The sequence below is a fragment of the Aquila chrysaetos genome, chromosome 23 (assembly GCF_900496995.4).
Source record: "Aquila chrysaetos chrysaetos chromosome 23, bAquChr1.4, whole genome shotgun sequence".
Lineage (NCBI taxonomy): Eukaryota > Metazoa > Chordata > Aves > Accipitriformes > Accipitridae > Aquila > Aquila chrysaetos.
In genome coordinates, this window is record NC_044026.1 from 20,594,118 (window position 1) to 20,607,868 (window position 13,751).

Consider the following 13,751-nt stretch of genomic DNA (forward strand, 5'->3'; position numbering starts at 1 on the left):
GCCAGGCTACTGTTACCAGTGCTTAAAGCCTTCATTTCTTTCAAATATATAAAAAGTGGTTGTAGAAATCAGGGAGGTTATGGGTTATTCAGCTTGCTGATAAAGAAATGCTCTGTTGTGTTAAATGGACTTTTAGAGGTCTTTGATTTTTTTGTAGACAGAAGAAAAGATTGCTTTTTCCATTTCACTCTCCTATTTGCACCAGGAATCTATAGTTACAGAAGAAGCACTTCAACCCATGCAAAGCTTTCCAGAATTCAAATGTTAGTATCCATTAGTTATTAAAATCCTAATATTTAAGATATTAATATTCAAATACTGGAAAATTACAGGGTGAGTTGTTGGGGTTTTTTTTTAATCATCAGATAACACTACAGATGTAGCACACTTAGAAGAGGGGGGCAGAGAAATCTTGTCAGCCAAACCACCTTTTCTTCCTCTCCCAAGGAATTTCACATGCGTTTTAAGAAAAGATCCCAAATCTCCCTCCTTTGTGCATATGTTTGACACCGTACAGTTGGAGAACAGCAGTAACCTGACAGAGCCACGTTCCTCCTGCCTCTTTCTGTATAGCCCTTACTGTGTCTGTTATGGAAGTGGTATGAAAAAGTCCCTCCTTTTTAAATATATGAAATTCTATGCTTTCTGTCATTTTTGTTTAACTTATGGTTAAGCACTGGGAAGCTTGTGACTGCTACAGAGCTTGATGGGCCTATGCAGAAACCTCTTGGCAACAGCTAATTAAGTTCATCAGTGTGCGACAGGTTACTGTTGTTGTTATTATGGCTAAAATCCTGGCCCCTTGAAAGACTGAGGTTTGCCTTGAACTTGGTTTTAAATGCAAGCTTTCACCTGCATAGAAATGAGCCTTTTTTGAGGAGGGAGCAGGATGGCAGGTCGCCTCTCCTGCCTGGGGGCCGTTGTCAGCGTGGCTCCAACTTGGCAGAAGTTGGGAAGGAGGAGAAGATGCTGTCTGCCCGTGCGACGTGCCCTCAGCCTCCCGCTCCTGCCTGCCTTGCCCCTCTTGGAGAGGCAGCCCGTACCTTCTGGACACAGCGTTCGTTCCGTGTTTGCTGCCGTGTGCCCGGGGACAGGCAGCTCCAAATTCTGCTGCCCTCCCCTAGCCGGTGTGCTGTGCCCTGTCCTGGTGAAGCAAACTGAAAGATGTGGGAAGATTTCAGGAAAGGCAAAGCAAGGGATTAACTCTCTGTTTTAATTTGCTGCTCGGTCAGATATGCTGGGGGGAGGGTGTTCTGCTTTGCTGAAGTGTAGACCTGTGTGGCGAGTGTTCAGCTTGGTTTCTGTTTGAAATGTGAGAAGGGAGGAGGGAAGATTTATTTGGCTTCTTTTATGACTTGTGTTTTCAGTAACTTTACTGGAATTTTTGGTATAATTCAGACTTTCTCACTCCAGCCTTGCAAACTTCAAAGACAGAGGTTAACGCCAATGAATTTTCATCGGTTTCAGGAGATAATAACATGACAGGGTGCATCCAAGATCCTTCTAGCTTTTATCCACCCCCCTTAGTCTTTCTCTGAGTATTTAGACCATAAGGGTAACTCTAGAAGAAATTCTGGGTACTAGGTTATTTACATTCAGAGACATGGTTCCTAATGCTTCACAGAAAAACTTTTCTCTTGTTTTCCTAGCACAATAAAATGCCAGAAAACTATTTCCATTAAAAATCTGCAAAAGGCATATGTTGTCCATTCAGCTGTCACCCTAGATCTCCATTTCCCTTACTGTTGAATTGTTAAAGTAACTTTTCTTTTCTGTATAACGTTTCCTTTCATTGGCTTCATTGTATGTGAGCACTAGTCATTTTCTGGGTGTAGCAATGACTGATTTGTTGTTGCAGACAGAGCAACCATCTGAGGTTGAATTACATCCTCAGACGAATAGACCCCCGTCGCAGGCAGAAGAAAACAGTTCAGCAAAGAAGGTGAGACCTGCGCACGTTGTGTCATTGCGGAGTGATTTGCCTTCATCAACAAATGTGGTTGTTTTAAGTTTTAAAGCAATTAAATGGAGGGTTGGAGTTACGTTTTTACATGTTTACCTTCTCTGGAGGTCAAGACGCTAGAGAGAACCAGGATCAGCTCAGATAAATCATTAAGAAAGCTCTTAGTGCATACACATTGATGCACGTGCTTTAAGAGAGGCAGCTTGCCATTTGTTTCAAATCAATAGGAGCTTGTGGAGCCTTAGGGAAGACAAAAAAGAGTTTGATTTTACTCGACCCCTGTCTCGCTGTAATTCTTCCAAATTGTGACGTACTTCTTACTTCCAGTTATTGAGGATTCGGTTTTGATGTAAACACACCTGTTTGCTAGAGGTCAGGATCTGCCAGTAAATGTACATAGACTGGGAGAGATTTGCTCAAGATGTGCAGCTTCTAACATGTTTTTGTACAAACATATCATTTGGATAAAGTAAGCACTGAAATTGCCATGGCACTCTTCAAAGGGCCTTGCTTAGGGATGGAGTGGCCTTAGCAGTGGCTGTGAGCATTTCCCCACTCCTGGTCATGCTCCCACCGCCTCCTTCCACCAGCCCCAGCCAGAACAGGTTTTGACGGGGCAAATGCAGATCCTCCCCCCTCCGGCCCCTCCTGCAGCCAAGGAGCACCTGTAAGACATTTGCTCAGCCCAACCAAGAGCTGTTGTCAGGTGCTGTATGTAGTACGTACCTTGCCAAGGGAGCATCATCATGCTTCTTACCCTAACGAGGGGCACAGACAGATGTCTGGTGTAATTTCCTACATGTGATAGGGCTTGCCGGGCAGGTCCTTGCTCCGCTTGTGCTTGCCACATGCTACTTCTAGCCTGGCCCCACTTCTTGCTCTGCTTTGCAGCCCTGCAGGAGAAATTAAATCCTTGTGGTCCACCTATTTCACGCTTGCTCTCGTCCCACCTGGATCCCTAAAATACAGAGAAGGCCCAGGCTGTGGGGTGTGGGAGGTAGTTGTTGGCGCCGTGCTGACCCACCTTCCAAAGCCTGGTGCAACAGCAGCCAGCCAAAGAGCCCCTGTGAAGGGCTCTGCTTTTAGGTATTGGATCATTTCTTCCAGTATTGCATTTGAAATGGAAGAGGGTTTTATCCTATGGATTTGGTGGGGTTTTGGCAGTTTCAGGTAGGCTGGGATCGCACATTTGGCAACCCACCAGTTTATAGTTGTAGAAGGCATACACAAGTTCCTCTCTTGCCATACGTCATGGGTTTGCAGGGAGCTGCACATATGCATAGGATTTCAGAGCACAGTATTACCCAGGATCTGTGCAGTGCTGACGTTGTGATCAAAAGATATCATAATATTTTTAGATTTTTTATTTTAGTAATGGCAGAACTGCCTTTTAATGTTGAAACCCCTTGTTTCCTTATAATGCTAATTCCTCTAATAATTGTAATCCCTCTAATACTAATTATTGATGGTTTTATGTTGGGTTTCATTCTGTATCTCTCGTAGTCTTTTCTGCTGAGTCAGGCTGCTTACTGCAGTGTTGGGGTTTTTTTCTTATGATTGCTGGGTCATGAAATGCTTCCTCATTTAATTTTTTCCTTATTTTATTAACATTTGGCCAAAACATAGTAAGGAAGATAGTCTGACCCAGTAAAATGTGCACCGGGCAAATGATAATAAAATTTGGTCTCTGGTCTTGACTGTGACGCTAAATGTATAACCTTTGTCAAGTCACTTCATCTTTTTGAGTCTTAGCTTTCTCATTCATGAAATGGGACGGTAATAGTTATATCCCTTGTAAAAGAGATCTAATAATAAAATACACTGAAAAGGATATATTTATATTTCAGACTTAAAACAGCTATAAGGCGTTAAAACTACTTCTCATTTCAAAAGAATGGATGTCTTAATTCAAAATAATGAAAACACTTCTTACCACTAAAGTCATAAAAATCCAAGACTTTGTTTTACTTGCAAACTAGACTATTTCTGTGATGTAACTTATCAAGAGAAATAACTGGCTTCCTACACTTTCAACGTGTTAATTTTGCGTGGATTATTTTATACATTTGTCTTTCTAAGCTGTTTTCAGCGTTGCTTCATGTAAGAGAGGAGGGAGAGAAGGAAGAGACTCCATGCCAGATGAGTGAGGTAGTAAGTTGGGATGCAAGTGCTTGATTATTGATTCTTAGCAACTGAGCATAATTAAAAATAAGTCTTGTTTTGGTTTTAATGCTTTTGGGTCAACTGGGGGCTAGTATATCTATTTATAACCCTCCCTCCGCGCCCCGCCCTCCCCCAAATGTACACAGAGGTATACAATCCAGTTCTGAAGAGCCTGTCATCCAGATGAAGAAAAAACACCAGTATAATCATTTCACGCATTAAGGGGTTGCAGGAGTTATTGTTCCTTTTTTCAAAGTCAGAAACCTGAGAGGCTATTACCAAATTTAAATTAAGCTCTATACCACTTTAAATTATGAAATCTTAGGCTAGCTGTCAGCAATTTCTGTGTCACAAGTATTCCCCAGCCTAATGACGGGATGCATATGGCCTGACCTAACGTTGCTGTTCTTCTCCCTTGCAGGAGGTTGTTCTCGCTCAGCCGCCCTCCAAACCCACCCGCAGGAAGCTCCGGACGGAGGCGCAGGGCTTGGAGACCCCCGAGCTTTCTCCCACTATAAATGTGACTTCTTCCCTGCCAACAGTCAAGCCTCACCTCCCAGTCCAAAAGTAAAAACCTGTACCAAGCACGCCAAACTGCACCATGACATCTGATGTGGCAGGGTTTGCTCTTTGCATAATGTTGTGCTTAATAGTTCTGGTTTTGAGAATGCTTCACAAGATACAGGTCTCTGAAATCTACATCTGTCTTTTCAAATGCAGACTAAGTCTGTAGTGACTGTATAAGTTGGTAATATTTGATTGATAACCTCTTCAGAGGTGTCTGACCTCTTTATCTGGTAGACATGTCTGAAGAGCAAGCCAAGCTGTTCAGCCAGCATCTCTAACACACCTCCTTTTAGCTCTGTGGGTGTGTGTTTTTGCCTTTCCCCTATCTTCTGGAATTTCGCTCGTTCATGTGGACAGATATGACCAGATAAATGCCCAGGAAATTGAGTCATGAAATGCTTGACCTTGGTCATATCTTTGTGATACTTCTTCATCGCAACGCAGGTTGGAAATGAGCTCGCCACTGGTATGAGCCGAGCCATAGACCACTTGTGATAATCTGATAATTGCTAAACCCAGCATGTTTTGTTTGCTCTCATAAATATGGCTGTTGAAGCTTTCGGCGACAAAGACTTGTAGGGATTTCACTATATATTTATTTAATAGCAGTGGAGAAGGGGCTGTACAAATGGTAAGCAAACGCACTTGAGGCCCTATTGGATCTATAGATCTCCCTCGGCTGAAACAGTGTGCAAACATTATAGCCCACCTTCACCCAAAGCCTTGCAAAGACATCTGATTCAGTCTGAAACAAAACCAAGCTGCCCAAATCAGTTGAGTGGTTCTTGGCAAACTGTTTATCAGTAGGCTGAATCTGTGCTGCATAATTGGAGATTACAATCAGTAATAAGACTCCCAGGATGCCCTTAAAGTGCTATTTTGTGCTTTGGGAGCGCATATTCCATAGCGGTTCAAAGAAAGATAGCAGCATTTGTTAGCATCTCAAGTTAATCCTGTCTTGTCTGTCTCTCCTAAAATGTTTAAATGACCACAGAGGTATATCGCCCTGTTTTTTATTTTTTCCTATCATTATTACTTTATAGCCTATGGAGAGTAGTTTGAAGCAAAATAGTGAAGCAGAAAACTGACAGTTCACTGGAAGATAACAGCATAAAGACCTGTCTGTGCTGCAAAACAGATTCTGTTGCAAAGATCAGTGCCATCAGCTCTGTTAAGAGAAAAGAGCTAATGGGGACTGTGTACCAGTATGGGCCTTGTTTAAATAGGGCATCTATTTTAGATCGAATTTGTCATTAAAGAGCCCTTGATGCCTCATGTAAAACTTTAAAATAATCTATTTGGAAAAGGGCTTGGTTATTCAGCCAGTATTTTCTATATTTTCTTTCCTTTTTCCTGTTGTTACCTGTTTCTTGGAATAGGTTGGTCCTTATGTACAGAGCTCTCTCTTTTTGTACCGGTCTGCCTACCTGTAATTTCCTCCAGATCAGTTACCATGGGCTATAGAGTGATAATAATAATAGGAGAGAAATCTTTTATTTAAGCGGCAAAAGAGATGAGGAAAGTCCATAAGCCATCTACCTGTTCCTGTTTGTGACATCAGATGGTTTTGGTGGAAATGACTGCTTTGAATGAAAGATTAATTTTTGAAGTCAAGAAACATCAGAATTGGCAGTGCCCCAAAAAATCTGAGACAGTATTTTCATGCAGTTGTCCTTTCTTTCCGCATAGAATGATTTTTGCATTTTCTGTTTAACCACTCCTGAGTCTTTAAACTCTGCAAGTGTCTGAAAACAGCTTATGCATAGATGCTACAATAAGCACAGCTATGCAGGGATTATTCTCAAGATGAATCAGAATGCAGTGGTTTTGAAATATTTGAGACAGCCTAAAATGTTTCTGTCATTCAGGTTAACAAGTGTGACCATTTTACTTTCAAATAGTCCACCTGGTTCAGCCATCTCATTTCAGTGTTACCTTTTTCTTCTCTTAAATCTGTAGTTTGAACCTTGTTTTTGAAGTGTAGTCCAGTGCGTATAGAGTACAGATGCGCAAAATGGATGGCTGGTCTTCTGGCATCAGCCACTGTTGAGGCTCTTAATTGAAATGTTTTGTATTTATCTGTCTGGCAGACAGTCTTCCAAGCAGAAACGGGCTATTCAGACTGCTATACGAAAAAACAAAGAAGCCAATGCTGTGCTCGCCAGGTTGAACAGTGAGCTCCAGCAGCAGCTGAAGGTAAGGAATGCATTGAAAATTGGTGACAAAGCTCTCTGCAATCAGTTATGTTCACCACCAGCAGAGAATCTTGTTCATCCTCCCAGATGAGACCTACTGCATTACTTCCTGCTTTCTGGAAGGGAATAACTATACTGTCTGTGTGGGTAGGATGAGGCTTTCTGGGAAAACTTATGACCTATGGGCCTACAGCTCCACTGGCAGTCAGAGTAAGTCTAAAGGGTGAACTTTTGTCTTTCTGAAAAGTTTGAGAATGTGGTGTCGCCTAGTGCAGAAGAGCAGCTCAAGTGTAGCTTGCTTGTCTTCTGATCAGTTGTGCTACATAACTGTCTCCTGGAGTCAGGCATTTGGTATACATGGATGCCTAAAGGTTGCTTTACGTGAACATCTATTTTAGTGTCTGCTGACTTGTTCTCAAGAGGCTGTTTTCTTCTCAGTTCTCGTTTTTCTGTTGTCTTAGTCCAAAGGTAGTACGGACTTCAGTTTTTCATCTGCTACAGCTTTTTCTTCCTTGCATATTATGAACACAGTTGTCTGGAAAGGGAGGTGAACCCCCATTTGCACTTTTTCTTCAGTCAACGTGAAAGTTTGATGGCATGTTCAACTTTGCTTGACTTAATTTCTTAACTGCTTCTCAAGGATCTCCCAAAAGAGATACGGGGTGGATGCTCTGTACTGAAATTGTAGCAAAATATAGGACAGCAATCGAAATAAGGATGGAGAGGAAAGCTTTTAATGACAGCACATTGCTGTCATTCCTTGGTTCAGATCTCATTTGCTTCCACGCGCTGTCTTCAACATGCTTAAACTCCCTGACCTTCACAAAGCAGGCCAATCCTGTTACCTGTATTTTACAGCAGGGTGAAAGAAGCATGGAAAGACAGAGAGATTTGCCTAAGTTCACAAAAGAGCAGCAAACCGAACTTGTCCTTCAAGTCGTATTGCTGCCTGGAAGCTTTCTGATGGAGCAGGGCTTTGCTGCTGTTACGGAGACCAGAAGACTTGACGGGTGCCCCTCAGGCACAGCTTACACTGAGCCACAGGGAGTGTGCGCTCCGGTGCTGGGGCTCTGAGCCTGCCCAAATGGGGTACCAAAGCCTGGAGCAGTCAGAGGTCACACACTGACCTGGGAGCCCTTTGGTGGGAGGTCAGCAAGAGCTGGGTGCCCCTCAGTGCGGGGGCAGCCTCGAGACCAGGAGAGGCTTTCCCAAAATCGCAATCCCCAAAGCCTTCACAGTTAGTTTCTGATCAAGACTGATGATCTTCCTGCCACAGCTGCCAAAGAGGTAGATTGCAAAGCCTGCATCATCTTAGAAAGGCTAAGTCCCGTTTGTCTCGAAAAGGAAGGAGTTGTCGGTTGTGTGTGAACCAAAAATTCTCAAAAAGCAGTTTTGAGGGAAATGTGATTTCAAAATTACCTGATTTTCTTTGGTAAAAATGGCAAATTGTAGCCAGCTTCACTGCGTCCCAAGCTATTCTGCTGGCCAGCGGATGACTGCTCCTCTCCGTGGTTGAGCGAGCAAGTGATTGTGCCTCCCCGTATTGCCCCGCTGTAAGGAGGAGGCAGTAGTCGGCTGTGTGGGGTGGTCGTGTGGCATTGGTACGGTGCTGGGAGACTGCAAGGAGGGTTACTTAAACAGCAGAGCCCTGACCCTCCAGGCAATGGCGGTGGTTTGCCTGGCTGCTCTTCACCGGAGCGGTGTGGTGCATGCGAGCATCCCAAAAGTTACAGCACGTCTCTCCCTCCTGCAGGAGGTTCACAAGGAACGAATTGCCTTGGAAACGCAGCTGGAGCAGCTACGTCCCGTCACCGTCTTGTGACTTCCCGCGCTGCCATGCAGCGGCAAGAGCACAGCGCGCATCCTGACAGCCTTGCAAGGAGAGGAGCGTGGCACGGCTGAGCAGGGTTTCTGCCGACGTGGTGGCGGTGGGGAGGACCGGCTTGTCGGGTCTAGTTCACCCCGCTGCGCACATTTGCCTTTGCGGGTGAAGAAGGTACAAAAAACTAATATCTGACTGCTGGATATTTCTGAGTGGGGGGATGCTTCGCCTTCTTTCCTCCCTCTTCCCAGCCTAATGTGTAAATGCAGTTTATCACTGAAATGAATAACCTGAGAGTATTTTATTTATGTAAAGAATTCCTGATTTATATGTGTTCTGGCAGCACCTCCTGCCCTGATCATTAAGAGGTACAGCATTCCTGAATTCTTGCGTAAATTTAAAACTCATCCTCTGAGATGGTCTTCTGGATGTTACTGATTCCTGTAGGATTGAATCATGGTAGAGTGCCTGTGGGTTTTAATGTACTACAGGAATAAAAGTCACTAGACGTACAGAGTCTTTATCCGCAATCATGTCAGATAATTATTTTCTTAGTACTGTTTATTATGCAATCACAGATGTATTTTAATGTTAGAGAACTTGTATTTTATAAGTTCAAATCATATGAGAGAACAGTAAAAAATACTAAAATATAATTATTTTGGAAATTAAAAAATTTTTTTGAGCTATAAATGTTTCCTATCACCAGTGTTTGATCACTTGCTTGCAACTGCCAGTGTCTCTGCATAGTTTTAGCATGTTGGAGATCACTGGTTTATAGCTTTTTTTTCCTTCTTTGTTTTTTTAACCAACAGTGTATTCCTAACAAGAGGCTAAAATGCATTCGGGGCATTTTTGTAAAAGCTGTTCTCTGTACATTGGTATTACTCTGCTTTGTTGTCTTAATAGCTGCTGATTTGTTTTAAGGATGTGTACAAGAACTGTATTTCCAAAAGAAGAAAGGTAGCAGAAGTGCTATATATGAGGTTATAAAATGTGTGATGGAAATAATTGCCTTCTACAACAGGCTTTTGTTAAGGTTCCTTTGCACCTCGCTGGAGATGCTACTGATAGGATGAAGCTGCTAATGCCCGTCTGTTTTCTAAATGAAGAAGCAAAGATTAATTTTTAACCGGGGTCTGATCTGGGGCCAGCTGAATCCTGTGGGGATTTTTCCATGGATGCAGTGGTCATCGGCTTTGGTCTCAGTTCTCGCAATGGAAGCTGGCTGACTAATGTTGCTTTATTTCTTAGGCCAATACTCTTAGATTGGGTGACTTCAGACATAATGATGTCAGCCCGGCTCCCTCCATGGATGCGATGTGTGCTTCACTGCAAGGGAATGTCACCTACCTGTTATCTGTCTTAAACATGACGCTGCACATGTTTCATATCCTGTTGTTCACTGACCTAATTTAAGTGTATGCATTTGCCTTGCAGAAATGGTGCAACAGTTTTTTACTGTTGTTGGTGTGATGCTTTCTCCCTGTAGCTATAGGATGGCCCTGGGGCTGAGAGGAAGGAGAAGCAGGTTTGAAGCAGCTGGGTAGCCTCCCTTCAGGGTGTATCATGAAATGGCTGCAGTGGGGTATCGGAGGACATCACAGTAGCCAAAAGTTTTGCTGAGAGGTAAGACAGATATCAACAGGAATGCTTGAAGTGATGAGGAAGCAGCCTACTTTTGCTGAAAGGGATATGGATGTAGGACATGGATCCAGAAGTCTGAAGGTGAAAATAAACATTAGAGGAATTGTTACTGAAAATCTGTTTTTGTGACACAGTGGTTTCGATTCAACTATACATTGCTATGTCAACAAGCAACAACCAATTCTCTGGATTTGGGACTTCTTTTGTGCAACTGGTGCGTAGCTGGGGTCAGACGGTCATTCCTGGTCAGTGACAAAATGCGAGACCTGCAAATTTCTGCGAAGCTGCAAAACGGCTGCTGCCCTCTTGCTAGGAGCGGTACTGTTCAGAAGTTACCATCATTTATTTCATATGTTCACTTATTTCATATGTTCATAACACTGAGCCATTCCTGAAATTTTAATGAAGTGCTCGCTCTTTGTTTGCTTTTTAGTTCTTACATTGTCATTTAGTTAATATGCCCCTGCTATTTGATAGGAAATGATCATATGGCATGTTTGTTTTTTATTTTATGGGTGATTTTTTAAGGAAAGCTTTTTCAATGATTACAAAGAAGTGTGCACATTGCCTTTTTAAGGCAGTGGAAGACTTTACAATGTTTGATAGGAGCTTCCTCTAGAATAATCCCCCATTTATTTCGCTTGGGTTATTCATGGAATAGATGCTGTTCAAAGGAAGAGTGGAAAAGTCTGCTTCATATGTCTTTTTCAAATGTCTCCCTTCTAACATACAGGGGTTTTTTCATTCACTGGAAATTAGGATGCTTGGTTAGCCAACAACAAAATACTTACTCAGTTTTTACTCTACCACAGGACTTAATAAATTAAAAGTTTAACCATCCCTGCATTTTTAGAGTTAGAGTCAAATGCCCCACTCAACTTCAAGGCCTAGAGCGTGAGTTGATTTTTATTCCGTTTCGTGAAATGTCGGCTATAATGATGATACGCTACTTCACAGAAAGTAAAGCAGAATATTCAAGGAGAAATGGTGGTGTGTAATATATACAATGCAGGAAGTTACTCTTCTGTATGTCTCAGTACTTAAGCATTCATGATAGCCCATCCAAAATGAAAAAGTGTGTCTGGTTTTTGGGAGGCTGTTAGCATTTTGAGAGGGAGAGGAGAAGGCATCGTGAAGCTATAGACACTGCTTCTGGCAGTTGCTCCATGCAGCCACGCTCATGGCTACTATTAACAGACCCTGGCTGATCAAAATTCACATCTAAATCCAGTATCACAGACTTTCTCAAAAAGTATTTTTCCTTTGGAAAAATGTGACCACAGCAAAATCATTATTTCTTCCAGAAAACTTTACTTTCTGAAACTCCGGGTGGGAGATGCTCGTAGACCCAAGACAGACCATCTGGTCAGCAAGGGAGACCTCACAGGCAGTTTGCTCAATGTTCAGGGCACTTTCTTGAGCTACAGGAGAGCGATCAGCTTTAAGCCCCTGACGTGCCTGACCCAGAGCAGCAGCTAGGATCTGCCTGTCCCAGTTTACAGCCTGACTGAGGATTGAGAGCAGCTTCCCACGCGTGAGGTCTCACTCTCCTCAGTTCATGGTTTCTGTAGGTACGCAGAGCAGAACATGCCCAGCAAGAGCGGATAACTGCCAACAGGAGCTGCAGCACGGCTTCCTTCCATCTGGGAGGATGTGCTAACCATGAGCCTGGTGCCCCTTTCTAAGTCTTCAATTTCCTGCAGCTATTCTGATTTGAACAGTTAAATATTTTTGTCTGCAGGACAAGACTAGGCAGAGCAGATAAGGATCTTCCTCAGTGTGTGTGTAAGTGTGCACTCAAGTGTCTTCCTTTTGATCATGCATTTCTTTATGGATCTGTTAATGTTCGTATCATCTGATACCTTTCTATGAAATACTTGTTTCAATACACAGTAATTCTAGTGGTGAAAAAAAGAAAAATTCCCAGCTAAATGTAGTGACTGGTTGCCTTTGTAGATCAAGCCATTTTTATTTGAGCCTTTAAATATAAATAATGACCTGGTAATTAAGCAAGGCAAACAGCTTCCGTTTCAGAGGCATTCCTCTAAACAAACTGCCTATGAACAAACATTAATCCTTAATGATCAATGTGCTTCTCCTAGTTACTAATTTTATACTAGGATACAGAGGAAACATTACCATCTCTTTCCAGACAGTTCTCAGCTCTCTCTTCCAGAGAGTTTTGGTGACATAGCAAAAATGTCAGTGCTTAGTGGATTCAGCCCTGTTATTGGCAAGTTGGTGAATATCCTTTTTAACTCAAAAGATTATCTCCAAGCTGTTTTTATGTGCACAGCAATAGTTTTGGTGCTGGGAATTCTGTATGCACGTTGGGGAGAGGAACTTGTTCGGCTATCATCCAGACAGTCCCAACTTCACACTGCTGGGGCTAACCAGCATGGGGTGGTGACAACTTGGATGGTAAAACGACCCCCTTTGATGGGATGGTTGGGACTTGGAACCCTTCACAGGAAGCATTTAGGATGGGCATGATAGGAAATTTGCCTTTCGGTGGTGTATAAGCTGCTTTCCTCCCAGCTGAGCTTCCAGATCAGGAGAAAGAGAGCCTGTAGAAGTTGCTAGCCAGGGAACGAGGGGTGTCTGTTTTCCAGCACCATCAGCCCTTTGGCCTTCAGCACACACCGTCCTTGACAAGAAAATACACAGCATCACGAAGCCACATATTGACTAAAGAGTAAAAGTATTTTTTCAGGAAAAAAAAAAATATCTGATGTATTACCTTTGAGAAGAGATATGTATTTTGAAGCTTTTTTCAGTTATCTTCATGATAATGTGCTATGAACATATGCATTATGTTTTACTCTGTTACTGATTTTTTGATATAAAGAAATCGTATTGCAAGCATTATCATTGTTAATCTAAAAAAAATACCCTGAGGCTATTATATATTTGAATTTTAACTTATAAAGTAGATAGCCAGATTTAAGCAATTTGTTTTCACAGCTGCAGACTGTCCACGTGGTGAGCTGCAAAATGTATGGTGTTCTATACTATGCCCATCTAATTTTGGAAAATGTATGTGATAGAGAGCTGGGTGCTACATTAAAATAAAAGCGTCCAATAACTTCAAATTGCCTTGCCTTTCCTTTGTGGTTTATTTAGGATGTCGATTGTGCAGATCTGCCAGGAGAGCAGAAACTGTGACTCGCTGTGGAAAAAATACAGCACTGAAATGGCTGACCTTCAACTATGAGAGATGAAATCACTTATGTTGGGATTGTGTGTACGCGAGAGAGACAGAGAGAGACTTACGTAAAGTGAAATCATATTTCCTTAGGCTTCGGTTAAGTCCAGACTTCATCTTTACTTTGTTAGGCCTTGCTTTATCAGAATTCAGAGTTAGCTCTGTGATTAAGCCCAAAGAGGTGCACCC

At 42.6% G+C, this 13,751-nt stretch overlaps 1 protein-coding gene across 3 annotated transcripts in view; it reads left to right on the forward strand.

Annotated features, from left to right (window-relative positions):
- The window catches only part of REPS2 (RALBP1 associated Eps domain containing 2), a 102,500-nt gene extending 89,051 nt beyond the window's left edge, over positions 1-13,449 (forward strand). For 2 of the 3 annotated variants that reach the window (XM_029998971.1, XM_029998972.1), the window contains exons 15-18: positions 1,859-1,942; positions 4,548-4,693; positions 6,784-6,889; positions 8,642-13,449. In XM_029998971.1, coding sequence (XP_029854831.1) covers positions 1,859-1,942; positions 4,548-4,693; positions 6,784-6,889; positions 8,642-8,710 — 405 coding nt within the window. In that variant the 3' untranslated portion in view covers positions 8,711-13,449. The remainder of the gene's footprint in view (positions 1-1,858; positions 1,943-4,547; positions 4,694-6,783; positions 6,890-8,641) is intronic. The other variant, XM_029998973.1, reaches the window with a different exon arrangement.
- Positions 13,450-13,751: the final 302 nt, after the last annotated feature.